Source organism: Coturnix japonica, chromosome 1 (genome assembly GCF_054131305.1).
Source record: "Coturnix japonica strain WE chromosome 1, WE-NBRP24, whole genome shotgun sequence".
In the NCBI taxonomy this organism is placed as follows: Eukaryota; Metazoa; Chordata; class Aves; order Galliformes; family Phasianidae; genus Coturnix; species Coturnix japonica.
In genome coordinates this window covers 145374001-145389762 of record NC_140663.1, presented here as the reverse complement: position 1 = coordinate 145389762, position 15762 = coordinate 145374001, and the positions used below count along the sequence as shown (strand labels likewise).

Here is a 15762-nt window from a genome sequence, read left to right as displayed (position 1 = left end):
ATTTTTTGAAAAGATTTTAACTATGTAAACAGACAAGCTAAAACTAGGAGTTTTGAAAGAGATATAGATTTCTACCTCATTCTCAAAACAAATGTACCTGACATCAGAATCACATATTTAATATGTAAAAATCTATCCTAGTGTAGTTAAGGAGCTATATTTGGATTTCTAAAAGGGAACTATCGAGCTATATACATCTTCATATATGTAGACATACAGTGCTAATGAAAAGCTAAAATCTCATGATCATACAGGCTTGTGATAAGTTGTGAAAAAGCTAAAAAGCCTAATCCTCTCTTATTATAGCAAACAGCTAAATATTTGTAAATTTAAGGGAACTAATGTATGCCCTCCACAAATGAAAAAATATATATATCATCCTCTTACCCAACACTTTCAATCAATCATCGCAAAATATATATCTACAATAGAAACAGATAAATTTGAGCAATTTCCTTCCCCCCCCCCCCTCTCCCCCCCTTTTCCCCAGATAGGAAAAGGACAGAAAGTAAAAATAATCATTATTCCAAGCTCTACAGCGCCTAATCACCTCTTTACTCAGGCATATTCCCCATTGAGGCCACTAGCATTTTTATCTCAATAAGTACTGAATCAGCTAATAAAAAAGCATTAAAAAAAAGACAGAGAATAAAAATGAAAGCTTACAATATATTTGACTGCATATTGTACCAGTGCATCTTTTTCCAATATTGTTGTATTTACTTTTTTTTTTTTTCCCTCCTTTCCTACTGGGAGCTATAAACCAGATTTTTAGATATTTTAAAGTTAACAATTTTTTCTCTGTGTTTACTCAACTATTTCATACAACTCATTCTCTTTTGTCTCCTGAATGAAGCTGTTAGACAAAACAGAGAACTCATTTTATCTCACCCTTCAATGCAGAGTTGCTTGAATACTGACTGAATCTCCAGAAGAAATTACAGAAGTGTCAGTAGTTGCTCTGTTCAACAGAGCACCAATACATAATTTAATGAGGACAGAACTTAGGTAAATGGAGATACCATATTTTGTAATATTATGCATATGATTTTAACCATGCTGATGACAGATTTACAAATGCTCAAGGAACACAGAACTCAGTCAAGGACCAGTTTAAAAGATTTCATGAAGAAAATTCAACACAAAGCCTCAACATTGTACAAAAAAACTTTTGAAACTTTATTGTGAATTTTAAAGTACATTTAGAAAGGATCTTATCCTTAATATCATTAATTGAAAATAAATTTGAAAGAAATCCACATACTAGTAGTTTAAGCAAAGTTCAGTACAGATTTTTTTTAAGTCACAATATACACATTTATGAGAGTGCAATAAGCTTCCAATTACATTAGGTATATATATTTTTTTAAATAAAGAGTTTCAATTTGACATGTGTGAGAGGCATACTGTTTACAATGGAAATGTTTTACAAAATATAGCAAAGCAAAAATGGAATTTAATACATTTTGAATGTACAACTATTTTATATCCTTTTTATGTAGTTCTTTACTCAAAGTGTACAAAGGTCCATTTTTAAGAGGATACCTGTTTATTTCCACTGTCCAACACTGATTAGAAATGATAGTTTTAAAGATTCGTTACTATACATACCAGTGAATTCTTATGTAATTCAATGGCCACTACAATGAAGAAAATATTACAGAATTGTTAACAGCATCTTCTTCTCTCCTAAACTATGCATAGATAAATACATAGCAATGGTACCTATTACTACAGTAAGTGAAACACTTCACCTGATTTTTGCAGCTTTTTTTTTTTTTTTTTGCATAAATATAATGCATTACATATATATTAGTTTATTTAACAATCAATTGATTGTTTATTTAACACTCAGTAATACATAGAAGTACATACACTGCTATCCTTAAATATTTTCCACTCTGTAGTGGCTCATAAGATTAAAAAAATCAACACTGTAAATTCATAATTCTCTAGCTGAGGAAAGAGCATCCATCAGATGAACTGATACTACTTATACAATTTAAACCATGTTAATGAATCCATAGCGTCCACCTCCCAAATACATAACAGGATAATATAGTATATTGTGGCTACTAACTACTGCATAATCATTATATAGAAAATTGTCACATCAAGTGTTTTACATTTATGATTACTCATTACATTACATCACACATAGAGGGAAAATTTACCCAATACATGGACCTCCTTTTCTGTTTTTGATATTCTAGAGAAAAATCATCATCACACTGTAACAAAGTTTCATCTTAAGAAGTATGTAAAGTGTGTTTCCTCTTTCGGGACCTAAGAGTGAACAGCAACCTACTAATTTTTTATAGTCATGATACAAAATTAGATCATTAAAGAGAAAGCGAAGTTTTCAACACCAAAGCTAAACAAACCATGTATAGGGAATGTGGGACTGCGGTTTAAACTGTGGAAAAAGCATACCATTAAATTCATTAGTTGATAATAAATTAAAAAATTTAATGTTCTTTTCACTAGAGAATGATGGGGGTATGCAAGTTCTGTTTAACCACTCTGTAACGTGCTATCATCTGAACAGCTCAAAACATTGCAGAGGTCAAGGAAGCTTTGCATTCCTTATTGCTAACATAAAAGCAATACACTGAAACCTGTAATTACAAATTGAGAATTTTAAAACACCATCAAAGAATTTTGGGACATGAAGATCTCCAGAGGAGAGCATGCTAGATTATTTAAGCACATGGGAAAATGGAATGCTCGTGTTCTCTCCCGGACTTCACCTAATAAAGCCTCTTACACACAACAGCCTTACATATAACTGTTCTATGGAAAGACGTTTATTCTCTCTGGCAAAACCACTATTCAATAGCAGTGATCACTTAGAGACAGACACTCCAACTCAGATGTAATCTAGATTTGGCTGAATTCCTAATTCTCAAATTCTGCTCTTTCATGCTAAATGCAGTATACTAGATTTTGGCGGTTACCCCTCTTAACAGGAAGAAATGCTTGTAATGAAATGACATTTTTCACTTTTTCTGTACGCTAAACTACCAGATAGTTCATTAAAAAAATGCACCATGATTATGTCTAAAATGCATGCAAGAAGAATGCAACATCCCTTCTAATGCATCAGGCTGCACCCATCTGTCTACAACATGCTGCAGTATGTAGTATGAGACACTATGGATTGACTCAGGAAACCAAAGTTAACAGAAATAAGAATTCCCTGGCATGGCTCCGAGAGACAAGACAGGTTTAGGGAAAACACTAATGGCACACTGACAGTCTGTACTTTTAAGATGTCTTAAAATAAATAAATAAATAAATAAATCTGTGCAGAAGCTTTAGGAGTCAGAAATCCTGCTTTTGTATTAGAATGTCATTTTTGGTTAAAAATAAATCTTTCAGCTTACATAATGTAGCATTTTTCTTTCCCCATTTCCGTTTCAAAGATACAAAATAGCCCACCCCTTCCTAACTGATATCTTCAAAGAGGATAACCGAAGCCTTCCAGAATCTCTGACAGCTTAAGTATACAGTAGGAATACTTGACAATTACATTCACATGTGCAGAAAAGATGGCTAATAGAATTAATGAACTGTTTGCTGTTTTTCTAGTAACAAGTCTAAATAACTACAAGATCTTCAGTCACTGCCGCTGAAGAAGAGCTTCCTTAAACAGTTCACAATGCATGAGAGATGACCTCAGACAGCAACTTATGAATGCTTGCGATTTTTATTTCTTTAAATTTTTCTCTCTAGTGTTGATCTACATAGACAAAACTTTAGCTCTTTGTACTACTTGTTATTTTTTCTAATCTTTAAATGTTTATACCAAATTGTGAAAAAGAAACATTTTATTTCTCGAAGGGTTAGTTTCATCTGTTAATCTAAAACCATCACACTTAAGCCAAAAACATATCTCTCTCTCTCTCTCTCTCTTTTTTTTTTTTTTTAATAGATATTTTTTCAAGGAAAAGTTAGAATTCAAATAATTATTTATACAGCTGCATAGCTCTGTTCTTGCTTCTCCTTGTTTACATATGATCTAAACCTACCACCACTAGTGGTGGCAATCTTGATTTAAGCCAGTGAAAAAAGAAAACAAGTATCAGTTTACAAACTTTTGATGTTTCAAAGTGCTAAGTGGTTTTATTAAAAATACGTCAGTATCTCATAATAACTTTCAGCTAAGATTGTTATTGTTGCTTTTAATAGGTATAAATTAGAGGGATAGAAGGGGTTTTATTTAACATTGGGTTAGAATGTAAATGAAGACGACAAAACTATTTATATAAGTATGCATATATATATGTGGAAGTATAATTAAGTGTGTGTGTGTATATATATATATATATATATATATATGCATATATATATATATAAAGTTCTACAGCTGAAAACCTTCATCCTAAACAGAACTGTATTCTTTAATTATCCTTGAGCATAAGGGTTAGACTAACTCAGTATTTTTAATCTTTTTTTAGGATTTAGTTTAGCAAGATAAGAGGTTAGAGCAGAATGAAAAATGATTTAGAACAGTGCTTACAATCTACTGATGCTTAAAGTAGTTGATCATGGAGATACATAAAATGATAGTATTAAGTGATTTATGCATTTGATGACATAAATGTTTATGACAGCCTTAGCCACATAGCTGGATTCCATTTGACTTTCACACACTTTCTTTGAAGACATGAATGTGTAAAGATCAGTAGCAGTTGCCAATTTGCCTGATCTACCACATCACCATACAAAAACTGCTACAGATTTTTCCCCTCAGGTGCAATTTTGTCATACTCTATTAATCCTTTCAATCCTCCCCCAATCCTGTGGACTTGTTATTTAGTAATCCCTGATTGTTGTTGTGAAGGAACACTGGAACATCTCTGCAGTCTGCAAGGCAGGAAATTACAACTACAGTCTATTAAATTTGGCTCTTGGATCAAGCAATATTCATAATGTCAGGACAAATTATCAGCAACATCCAAAATGTCAATTTAGTACTTATTTTCTGTCTCACAAAGTGTTCCCTCTTCTGTACCCAGACAAAGGCAGAAGCCCAGCTGTATTTTTAAGGAGGGGGGAAAATCTTAAATCAACACATCATGTAGGGTAGATTCATTCACTTATGCATGTCAGGTTTTCAGTTTTCAACTCCCAACTGGGAACTCTCCCACATGATTGCAACCTATTGTGCAACTGAACAACTTGGCTTTCCTCCACTTGAATCTGTTAAAGAGAGATTACAGGGAACATTGCTTTCCAGGGCTGCTTGAGTTAAATAAGAGATGCTCTATAAACACCACTGTTTTTCCTTTTAATTCAATATTTTTACACTGCAAAGTAATTTGTTTGTATATTCTGCCTGTCTCATGTGCATTCACATGCACAGACAAGGCACACATAGAGCAAGCCACCAGGTTTCTATCCCAATAGAAATATGAGTACTTCTATCTTTCCATATATTCATAGTTCCATAGTTTTTTTGTTTGTTTTTTTGTTTTAAATTAAAAAATATAATAATAAAAAATCCTTAAATTAGGAAAACCAACCAATCAACCAACAACAAACAGCCTTACATATGCTTGACTATACTGAAGTCGTAAACCTTAGTGAAATTCTACTGACATGAAAAAGTAAGAGCTACAAGCTCCTATCTAGGATTTGTGATTGATTAGCTACTGATCTTTCTACAGAAAAGCTTGTTCATTTATTAATTGCACCATGGTTTGTGCTGAGAGATATATCCAAACATAATCTTTAAATAAGAGGAAGTGGTCTATATATTTAGAGATTCTAATTCTGAAATAATATGAAAAGGCAAATAAATAAGCAAATCACAAAAACAAAGAAGAAACAGACAAATCTTGAGAATCATCTGCAAAATAGAGGAAGCTTTAAAATAAAGCTCTTTTTAGTTAACACAGACATTTAACATTGCAACATTTTATTTTTCAGATCTGACTTGACTTCTGGAAATAGCTGACTTTCACTGGTGTTTTGTCCCTTAAGACTCTAGGATGATTTTACTCTGTTCTGGAGTAGCATTTATGAATGTGATGATATGATCTATCTGCCCTGAACACATCAGTCAAGGTTCTTAGCATCCTGTTGGAAGAATGAGACTTACTGGCCCATGAGTGGAGTGTGCACTACCACCATATCACTGAGCTAGTTTTATTCATTGGCTTTGATGGGCACAGAGCACGTGGAAAATTCTGTTCAGAAGAATCATGTTAGTTTGATGGGGCTACTGAAGCCTACCCCAAATTTAACACCTTCATTACTGAAAGGAAAACTGGAATCATTTTTCTATGAGTAGTTTTAAAAATAATTGAGATTTCAGTGCTGAATTTAATAAGAAAATGATCTGCCAGTAATACCAGCCACACGGCTTTGTATGCTTTCCAACACTTCAAAACAGCAGGATACTCTTATGGTAAAACACTTAGCCAAATGCAGTTTCTTATATGAAAATAAAAGGCTCAAATGCAATTAGTTTAAATGATCCTAATGCATTCTGAACAACAGTACCCAGTCAATATCCAAAAGAGAAGTCTGACTGCAAAAAAAAGCTTATATGTCTAATTCTGACCTTAAGAGTTTTCTAAAATTACTATCAGTGCCATGCACTTCAAAACAAGCCACACTAGTCTGCACGCTGCTTGCATTAGCCAAAACTACATTTACACATAGACTTTGTCTAAGAAGATGCTCAGGACAGGCTTTCTCATCAGCACATACAGAGCCCAACCATGCCATGCCATGATCCTGACAAGGATTTTATTTTCTAACAGAGTGCAATAGTCCTATATAACTGACGTGGAAATCCTGGTATCTGACAGCTCAGCTCAGTACCAGTACCAGAAAATATTTCCCAGGTTTGAAAATATCTGCAAAACTTTTACAGGAACAAGACTGTGAGTGGTTCCGATCATGAAGATTTTAACACCAAGAAAAAAATAATAAAATGAAAGTAAACCCAAGTGGAATAATAAATACTCATGTGGACACACCTCACGTTTTCTTACAGTTACAAACTCTTTACCTTTGTATGCTAGCCAATGTCTTAGTGACATCCTTAGCAGGTTCAGTTCTCATCTAGTTTGTGAACTGCCAACTGAAGAGCTTGGCAGTTACGAACTGATCATCACTTCTGCCTTCTATGATGACTCTATCGACAGGCACTCCTATAGCACATACTCACCCTGGCTGTATATGCACAATAGGTCTGTATGGGACAAGTCTCATGTTGATTTGGACTGCAGTTTTACAACATTTTCAGACAAACTTCTGGCATCTATTTTTATCCTGTAAAGGAAATCTTTAAATGTCATAAAATTAGAACCTCCGTTGTTTTTGTAAGCACAGAGAATGTACAGTACTATCTGAGGAACTAGTTCTTAACTTGAACATGTAAAGCAGTGTTGGTTAAGTGAAAAGAGAAATAACAGTCCTTCTGAAGGTGACAAACTTGATTGTGAGTTTTCTATGACACCTTTTCCATTAACTAAATATCAGTACATGTTCTCTAAGAATAATGTACCTTTGGACGGCTGTGTCTTTTTTTTTTTTTCTTTTTTCTTTCTTTCTTTTTTTTTTTTTTTTTTAAAGTTTTGGAAACTTTTCAATATTTCAGTAAGTATATATAATCCTGTATATGCACATGTTTAAAAATCTGTAACATATTTGCACATGCATATGTGTGATAGTAAGGTAATACAATGAGCAACAACACATTCCCCCTGCCTGAACTATAATAAAACTAAAACTTTAAACATATACAAAATTAACAAAACTAATTTGCTTAAAAAATCAACTCTGAGATGATGATGTAGTATGAAACTTCATCAAAGTTCACTGATTTTCTCACTGTACAATATAGAATCATTTGCTATGCTTTTTAAGACACCGTGGCTAAAATCTTGCTTTTTTTTTTTTTTTTTTTTTTTTTTTTTCCTTTTCGGATTGTCATCACTAAAGTTTCTACTGAAAATATTCTAACCTCCAGATCAGATGAGCGTTCAGGTGAAGCAGCAGACAACACCCATAGGATTTAGTTCTGTGATCCTCCTGAGTCTAATATGAGATGAGAAGGCAGGCTTTTCAGAAGTATTTAATAGCAATTGTACGATTCCCACAGATTTTAATGGATGCCTTTTGCTTTCCCTAGATTGTTCTGATAAAAATTTCTCTTCTGTGAACTACAGATTCTGTTATCTTGTGCACAGTAGTCCATGCAGCTAGTGCTACCTCAAATAATAGCCAATTTTTGAAAAAACAAGGCCAACCAGGTAATGCCATCACTGTTACTTTAGCAAGTAAGAGAATAATTGAAAAATAATTATAATCATCTTTAAAAAAAAATAAATAAAAATAAAGCAAAATCATGGAGAGCTTTAATTTTCACCTTTGACAAGAGGAAGATGTTCATTTCCAGCTGTTTCTATTTTTAATTGATCGTTTTTTATGTAGCGAGTAAAAGCCAGCCAATTTTCTTCAGAGAAGTGCTCCTATTCTCTTAACTCGGTAAGAACTATATACTTCTTACTGGTCTATTGCACCGTGGGGATCGGATAAAATATGAAAGCAAGGATTTCTTTATTCTAGCCTGGAAAATTAACTGTTAAGCTCAGTGGGGGCAGAAACGAAGGCGGCATTTAGATATAACTAATTTAGTATCAAACCAAAGCAGATAGCCTTCTCAGAAAAGAAAGAGACCAAAGGGAACACAAAATTGTACCTGAATTATTTCTGAGTCAATTCCTATGAAAGCTGAAGAACTTTCCTTTATGCTGAAATCGATTACACATTTCCTTTCATAATATGCACACCGTTCACAGTTTTGGAAGATAATGTAAAGGACAACAACTGATAAAAAAGAAAGATTGATATATTTTTAATTACTTCTTTTACTTAACAATAGTGCAAGAGTCATTTGAAGATGTGGCCTGGACTACTTTTTAAAAAGTAGATTGTGAGATAGATCCTCATTGATATGAAACAATATATCTCTGTTATCCTTCCATCTGCTATCCTTAAATTAAAATGAAATGAAACCATGATTACAATTTGCTTAATCACCTTATGTTAATAAAATAACAAACACAGCTTGTAAATTTTGTTCTTTGCTTTATTTTGTCTGCTTTTAATTGCTTAGATTTTCCTTAATTGTAAAGAGTGCATGTTTAAAGGGATAAATGTGCTGTCAGACCCAGCTAATCATTCCCTACTTACCCACATTTCTAAAGACCACAAATTCTGCTTGAAAAGGGGCTTAGAAGCAATTTTCTTGTTTTCATTAATCCATAAACATCTGATTTCAAATCAGATTGCCAGCAGACATAACCTCTTTGCATTGCTACAACAGAGACTTGATTTGATTAATCAAAAAGCTCTGATTCATTGAATTGTCTCCAGAATAGTTGTCCCTGACAATACTATGCAAATAACTGCTGATGTTGTGCTGGCATTCTCATCTTTCTAAAACTGTTCAGTTTTCTCTCATGGAAATTTCAATTTTTTTATATCTAATTCACAGGCTTATACATAAGGCTCACTGTGTCTAATATTTATAGACTTTAGGTCACGTGCTATTCTTGGATTTGAAAATGTGTGCCATCTTTACAATGCTGGTTTTTTATACCTCAGTTTACCCTTTATTAAAACAGTAATAACAATATTTATCTGTCATAAGTTACTTCGGAATTTATTCGATTTTTATACACAGATCTTTTTTTCTTTTTAAATTCATTTTCAGGGGCAATATCCCATACAAGTAATTGCCTGCCTTTGTTCAAAATAGCTCTCAACTAAACTGAATATAATTCATTGGTTTGAGGAACAGGGTAGTTTTGAAGTTTAAGATTTCAAAGGCAAATATATTAAGGTATACATAGCTAATATTAACTGTTTCTAAAGCAGTACAAGCCAGTAACACACAACAGACTTATGTATATCCTGATGTGATTAACCACATAACAAGCAAGAGTTACTCTGTGTGAGTACTTCCACATTCTGCTACCATGATATAAACAAAGTTAAGGTCAGTAAGCTTGCAGTTGGGACTAGAGAAAGGAAAAAAAAAAAAAAAGAAAGAAAAAGAAAAAGATAAGAATATTCAAGTTGCCTTTGGTTAGACAATAGGAAGATAAACCAAGGCACTTTAAAGAGACTGAAAAGTTAAGCCTCAGTGAAAAGAGCAGGAATCACAAAACTTTCAATAGCTTTTTAAAAAGTCACAATTCCCAGAAACATGAGGAAAAAAAAAAAACAACAAAAAAACAAAAAAAAAAACAAACCCCACAAGAGAGTTCAAAAAATCAACAGGAATCATGGACAGAAGGCTTCAGGGGAAGCAATAAAATCTGTATATTTTATATATATATCTCATATATATATATCTCATATATATATATATATATATATATATATCTCATATATATATATATATATATATATATATATATATATATATAATTTATTTATTTTTTTCCTGTGCTTGCTTAAATACTCCAATTCCCAACAAAGCCTTATTGCAAGTACTTATATAGCAAAGTGAGCCAACTGCATATTCGTCCTGCTGGTTCACTCTGAGCAGCACAGTGTAACTAACCTGCTGATGAAGACCTCTCTGAACCTGCCTATACTTCTGCTTTCCAGGAAAAGACATTCACAATCATAATGGTCAGTTCTACAGTATTGTGCCAAATACCCACACGAACTGAGAATAGGAAAGAACTCTCAGCCAGCATACAATGACTTTGCCAAAGTGCAGATTGGTTAGATTACATTATTTCTCACTTTCCATTTGACACAATCTGTTTCTTCTTGTGATTCAGAAAACAAATCAAGGATTGATCTTATGGAATGATCTTAGTCTAAGCCCACCATATTGTTTTGGTAAGCTTCTTAACAAATATTTCTGTATATTAAACTGAGTATCATTAGTACTCCTGGGAGATAAAGTAGGTTACAGTCATTCAGCAGAGATGCAGCCTCACATCATTCACCACAGGAGAAGATATTCTAAGTCATTCCTAAGATTACCGACAATGTATTTATATTTTATAATTGATATGAATTAACATAAAAATTATGTATGTTGGTATTTGCATCAGTTACTTGTTTATGATTTGTGCTAGATTTTCTTTTTGAAGTTTTATGTGTTTATTTATTCATTACATTCTGAAACATAGTATTCCGTGATAATTGCTTAAAGAGTTACAGAACATTTGGTTATTTCCTTTTATATTGTTGGCAGAGAGTACAGTCTCAGCACAAATGGAAATATATATATATGTATTTGCTTTAAAAGCCCAACTCTTTCTTATTCCACCAGCATAAAATATGAGTAATTTCTCTGGTGAATAGCAAAATGAGAGGAAAAACAGATGCCAGAATTTTAGGGAAGAGTTGCATGGCCTAACACAGGCTTCTAGATGCAGCAAGTCTTTCTGCTTTAGCTGTTGCAGTTCAAAACTAGGATGTGGTTAAAAGTAAAACTTCTTTTAGACTTTCAGCTGTTCGCAACTGGGCTTTTGCCCAGCATGCAGATTAGCATAATTTGCTGTCTGTGTTGAAAGAAAGGTCTGTGACTCAAAACAGCAGGAGTGCTGCAAGTCAGAGCTGAGTTGCTTCAAAGAACTGAATACGGAAGTCAGAATGTTGCATTTATTTTTGTTTTTATTAACAGGAAAGCTGTGTCCCATCATATCTTTGTATTCAGTCCAAGCATCTATCACCTAATTTTGTAAATGATTTTACATAGCTTGGAGATTATTATCACAGTCTAAGCTTAAAATAATAAGTTTCAACTCAATTGAAATGCATGGACAAAATGCTGCATTCCTTTCCCAGCTGAGCTTTTATTTAACATGCCAGATTAAGAAGCTTGCTCTACTTTACTGGATCAGAGTCAACACAGTTTGTACAAGAAACTCACAGATAAGGGGAAAACAGGTCTTAAGCAAACAAAAACCTCAATAAAACAAGGGGGCATTTTGCCCAACCGTGTTCTACAGAATTTATCATTAAATCTGTGCCACTGCTAAGTCTGAAAAAAAAGGCTGCTGTCATATTTTGGGATAACTACCCTGACACATATAGTAAAACCAAACTTCTCTTTCTTTTTCTCTTTGTTTTGTTTTTGGTGTTTTTTGTTTTGTTTCTACAAAGCTTTAATCATCTAAGAAACAACTAAAGTAAATTCACACAGCAATTTAGAACAGCATAATCTCAAGCTCCAATGGTTCTGGATTTAGCATAATGCATCTCACTATTGTGCTAAACTACCTCAAACTGCCACCCATCCATGGACTTAAAATATGATTCGTCTCCCCTGGTTAGAAAATAAATACATCTAGTAAAAGCTCTTGCAAGGGACACAATCAATCCTAACACATCTACCCTCAGAAATGTGTTATGTCTTAAAATGATAGTTATATCCTGATTTGCATATACAGTTGTTTTCATCAGTTACTTCTTAACACTTTTCCTACAAATTTCATGTTGTTCTGCTCTTCTTAAGATGTTAAAGTGTCACAAATGTTAAAAACTGAAACACTGTGAACCTAGTTTGGAAAATGCATTCTGAATATGTTTATTTTTAGGCAATATGCAAAGAATGCTGTCTGTATATATAAGTGGCTCAAAAGTGGGCTGTGACAGAAAGTATCTACGTAATATCAGAAATTATTATGTTTAATACAGCAGGTCACCCTATGAATAAACTAAACCAAGTAGTCAGAATTGTGTATTAGCTGAAAACCTAGACTGTAACTTCACTTATAAAAGTATCAGGTAGTCTTGATGGTTAAATTCATAGATGTTGTGAGGGATTGAAACCTGGTTTCCCTAATTCCTGCTATTTAAAGTAAATTAATGCTTCATATTAAAAAGCAGGGATTATTCAAGAAACCACAAGGGAAGGATGGATGCTGCAGGAAAGAAAAGAGTCTTAGAGATCTTTCAGTTTCCTGGAAGAAAGAGGGATTAACACACAGACATGAGGAAACAGATTCTGCTCTTGATTACAAGCAACATCATCAGTGGAATTGCTCTAATTTCATAAATACAACTTTTATGGATGTGCAGTCAGGATTGGGTTCAGATAGCTTTAACACAAAGATTATTACACACAAGCTCTAACCCTAGCAAAAAAAAAAAAAAAAAAAAAAAAAAAAAAAAAAAACCTTAACTTGGGAGTAAATGGTATTAACATCTTCCTGGCCTTTTTCCATGACTATATACACTAATGGCATTAGTGTAAATGTGACTCAGACTTGGGATCCCTGGTCACTGTCGCAGCCAAGAGCCTAAGTATATGAAATCTCCTTGGCTCTGGTAAAACACTAGTGCTAAATTCTGGGAAATGATAACACTGATTCATCTCAGAACAGTCTATATATAACAGTAAGACTAGGCACACATAAAATTATGCACTATCTTGCCTCAAGGTTAGCAACATATTCTAGTAGAAGGAAAAATGTTATTTTCATTCCCTGCAATCATGTGATAAATAGCTGCAGGGCAGATTCAGCAAGATCTCGAAGGTTGTGATTTTACAATATAATGAATGTATGTCTAGATTTTTGCCACCTGAAAAAGCAGCAAAACAAAGCAGGACTTGTCAGTATTTTGCTTATGGCAGAAATCAGACAATGTCCAGAACCCTTCATGAGATACTGCTAGCATCATAAATAGTTTGATTATAACATTGACTCCAATACTTCAACAGCTCGGCTTTCCAGTATATGGCGTAATTGGAAGCAGCAACCAGCAGGTATCACGTGTGAATGGGAAATGTCTCCAGCTGAGTAACTATTGATAGTGAGCCAAATATATTGTCTGGTAGGTGCTTTTCTGGGGGGGATGAGGAATAATAAAAAAAGGATACTGAAAAGGAGAGGATCCTTAGATGAGTCGAATATTTGTACAGGATATGAGGGAAGCAAATTACCTACAAAGTTCAGCAGCAGAAAGAACAAAAAAAGTCACTGAATTTAAATTAAAAAAGTAAGAGAGGAGACAACGGTAAAGGAATATGTTAAGAGATATAAGGAAGATTTCTTAAAAGTTAAATATTAAATACAACATATAAAACAACTGTTTATCCAGACAGCTTACTAGGAATAGCAGCAAATCTTAAGAGGCAGTTTTAATGGAATAGAAGCCCTTCAGCTGACATTAATTCAAGCCTTTGGGCAAATTCAGGAGATATTTTAACAAAGGTGGGAGACATATACTAAGTAGCGCGTTCTTAGAAGAAGGCAGATTCAAACCATATCACAGAAAAATTGAAGAAGACAACTCAAGCTGAGGACTGTTTACCTACCCTGCTATGGATGTACCATTGTTTGAATTCTGTCATTTACTGTCAAAACTGAGTAGACAGTGGATGGAACGTTTTATTCTGATCATAGTCCCTCTAAGATACTGTGGTTTACTGATGTACAAATTGAATACAGGCTGATCTATACCATCACCAACACAACTTAATGGCCTGCATTAAATTACTGTTTGATTTTGATGCTTCATGCCAATCCAGTTTTGGGGGATGTCTGAGTTATAACCACTGTGTGAACCTGTAATCATTGATGCAATTATGCATAGTTTGCAAAACAGTAGCATAAAATTGAAGAAGTCATAAAAATGCACTTCAGTTACATCAGATAGTATTGCAAGCTTGGTAGGAACTTTTAGGTGTATGCCTGCTAATATCATCTGGGATAAATCTGAAAGCTTAATGTGGACTTTATGCTTCAACCACAGGACTAAACTGTATGGTTTTTCCAGACAGCAGGGCAGAGATTCATTTTGCCTCATTTCAGGAGCGTGAAAGAGCCTAAAATAAGTACACATGTAATTCATATCCTCAAAGGCACCTTTACATTGCAAGATAGTATAAAATGATATTGCACTGAAGTAGGTAGTGCAGTATAAAATCCTGCTAATGATAAAGTATTATAGTTTCACCTGTACGTAGCCAGCTGACATCAACCCCAAGTGTATTGTTCAGAGCTGACCTCGACCAGCTACATCAAGGTACAAAAAAAAAAAGGTATATCTGCTTCTTTTCTCCACATAGATTTTACATTTAGACAGCTACCTCACAATAGCAATCTTGATGTAAAATGCACTTATTTTGAAGTGAAGATAGAACCTAACAAATATGAGAAAAATGCACGTATGTTCAAAGAGCAATGAGTGAACAGCACAGTCCAAATGTAAATGAGACCAATTCTTTCTCAGTCAATTGAGTTATGCAGGCTAACGCAAAAAGTAAATTCCTTCCTCTGTATTCTTAATATTTCTGAGAGCAGCAAAATTTACTGGAGAAAATGTCAAACAAATTGGCTATAGAGATATAAAAATTCATTTTATTATTATTACTATTTTATTTTTTATTTAAAAGATTGCAACTTCTGCAAGAGTTGATGTAGTTTGTGAAAGTTATTATGCTTTGGCTTATAAGCTTCAGCTGGTTGTGGTAGATGTTCAAATTTCATGATAGAGTGCTAACTTATCTACGCTATTGAAAAAAAACTAATGAGGTGGTAAAAAGTTGGAAAGCAATGTTACATGCAGTGATATGCAGGTTTTGCAGGTTTCTCATTATCTATATAACTGTATACATGTAAAAGTAATGAAAACACAATACAGGCAACCAAAACTTAAGGCTTTAAAACTGGAGTAGAATTATGCTGCTGCTTTCAAAAGGAAATAAGATAAAATTTAGCAAGCTAAAAAAAAGCCCCTCAACATTTTAGCTTGAGTTTTATGCTA

The 15762-nt window shown here is 33.6% G+C and overlaps 1 protein-coding gene across 7 annotated transcripts in view; it reads right to left on the bottom strand.

Moving 5' to 3' along the window:
• The window catches only part of PCDH9 (protocadherin 9), a 682018-nt gene that overhangs the window by 648750 nt on the left and 17506 nt on the right, over positions 1-15762 (bottom strand). The window contains exon 3 of one of the 7 annotated variants that reach the window (XM_015851670.3): positions 1159-8847. The exons of the other annotated variants lie outside the window; for them this stretch is intronic. Coding sequence (XP_015707156.1) covers positions 8782-8847 — 66 coding nt within the window. The 3' untranslated portion in view covers positions 1159-8781. Of the gene's footprint in view, positions 1-1158; positions 8848-15762 lie in introns of those variants that run through there. 7 annotated transcript variants of the gene reach the window in all.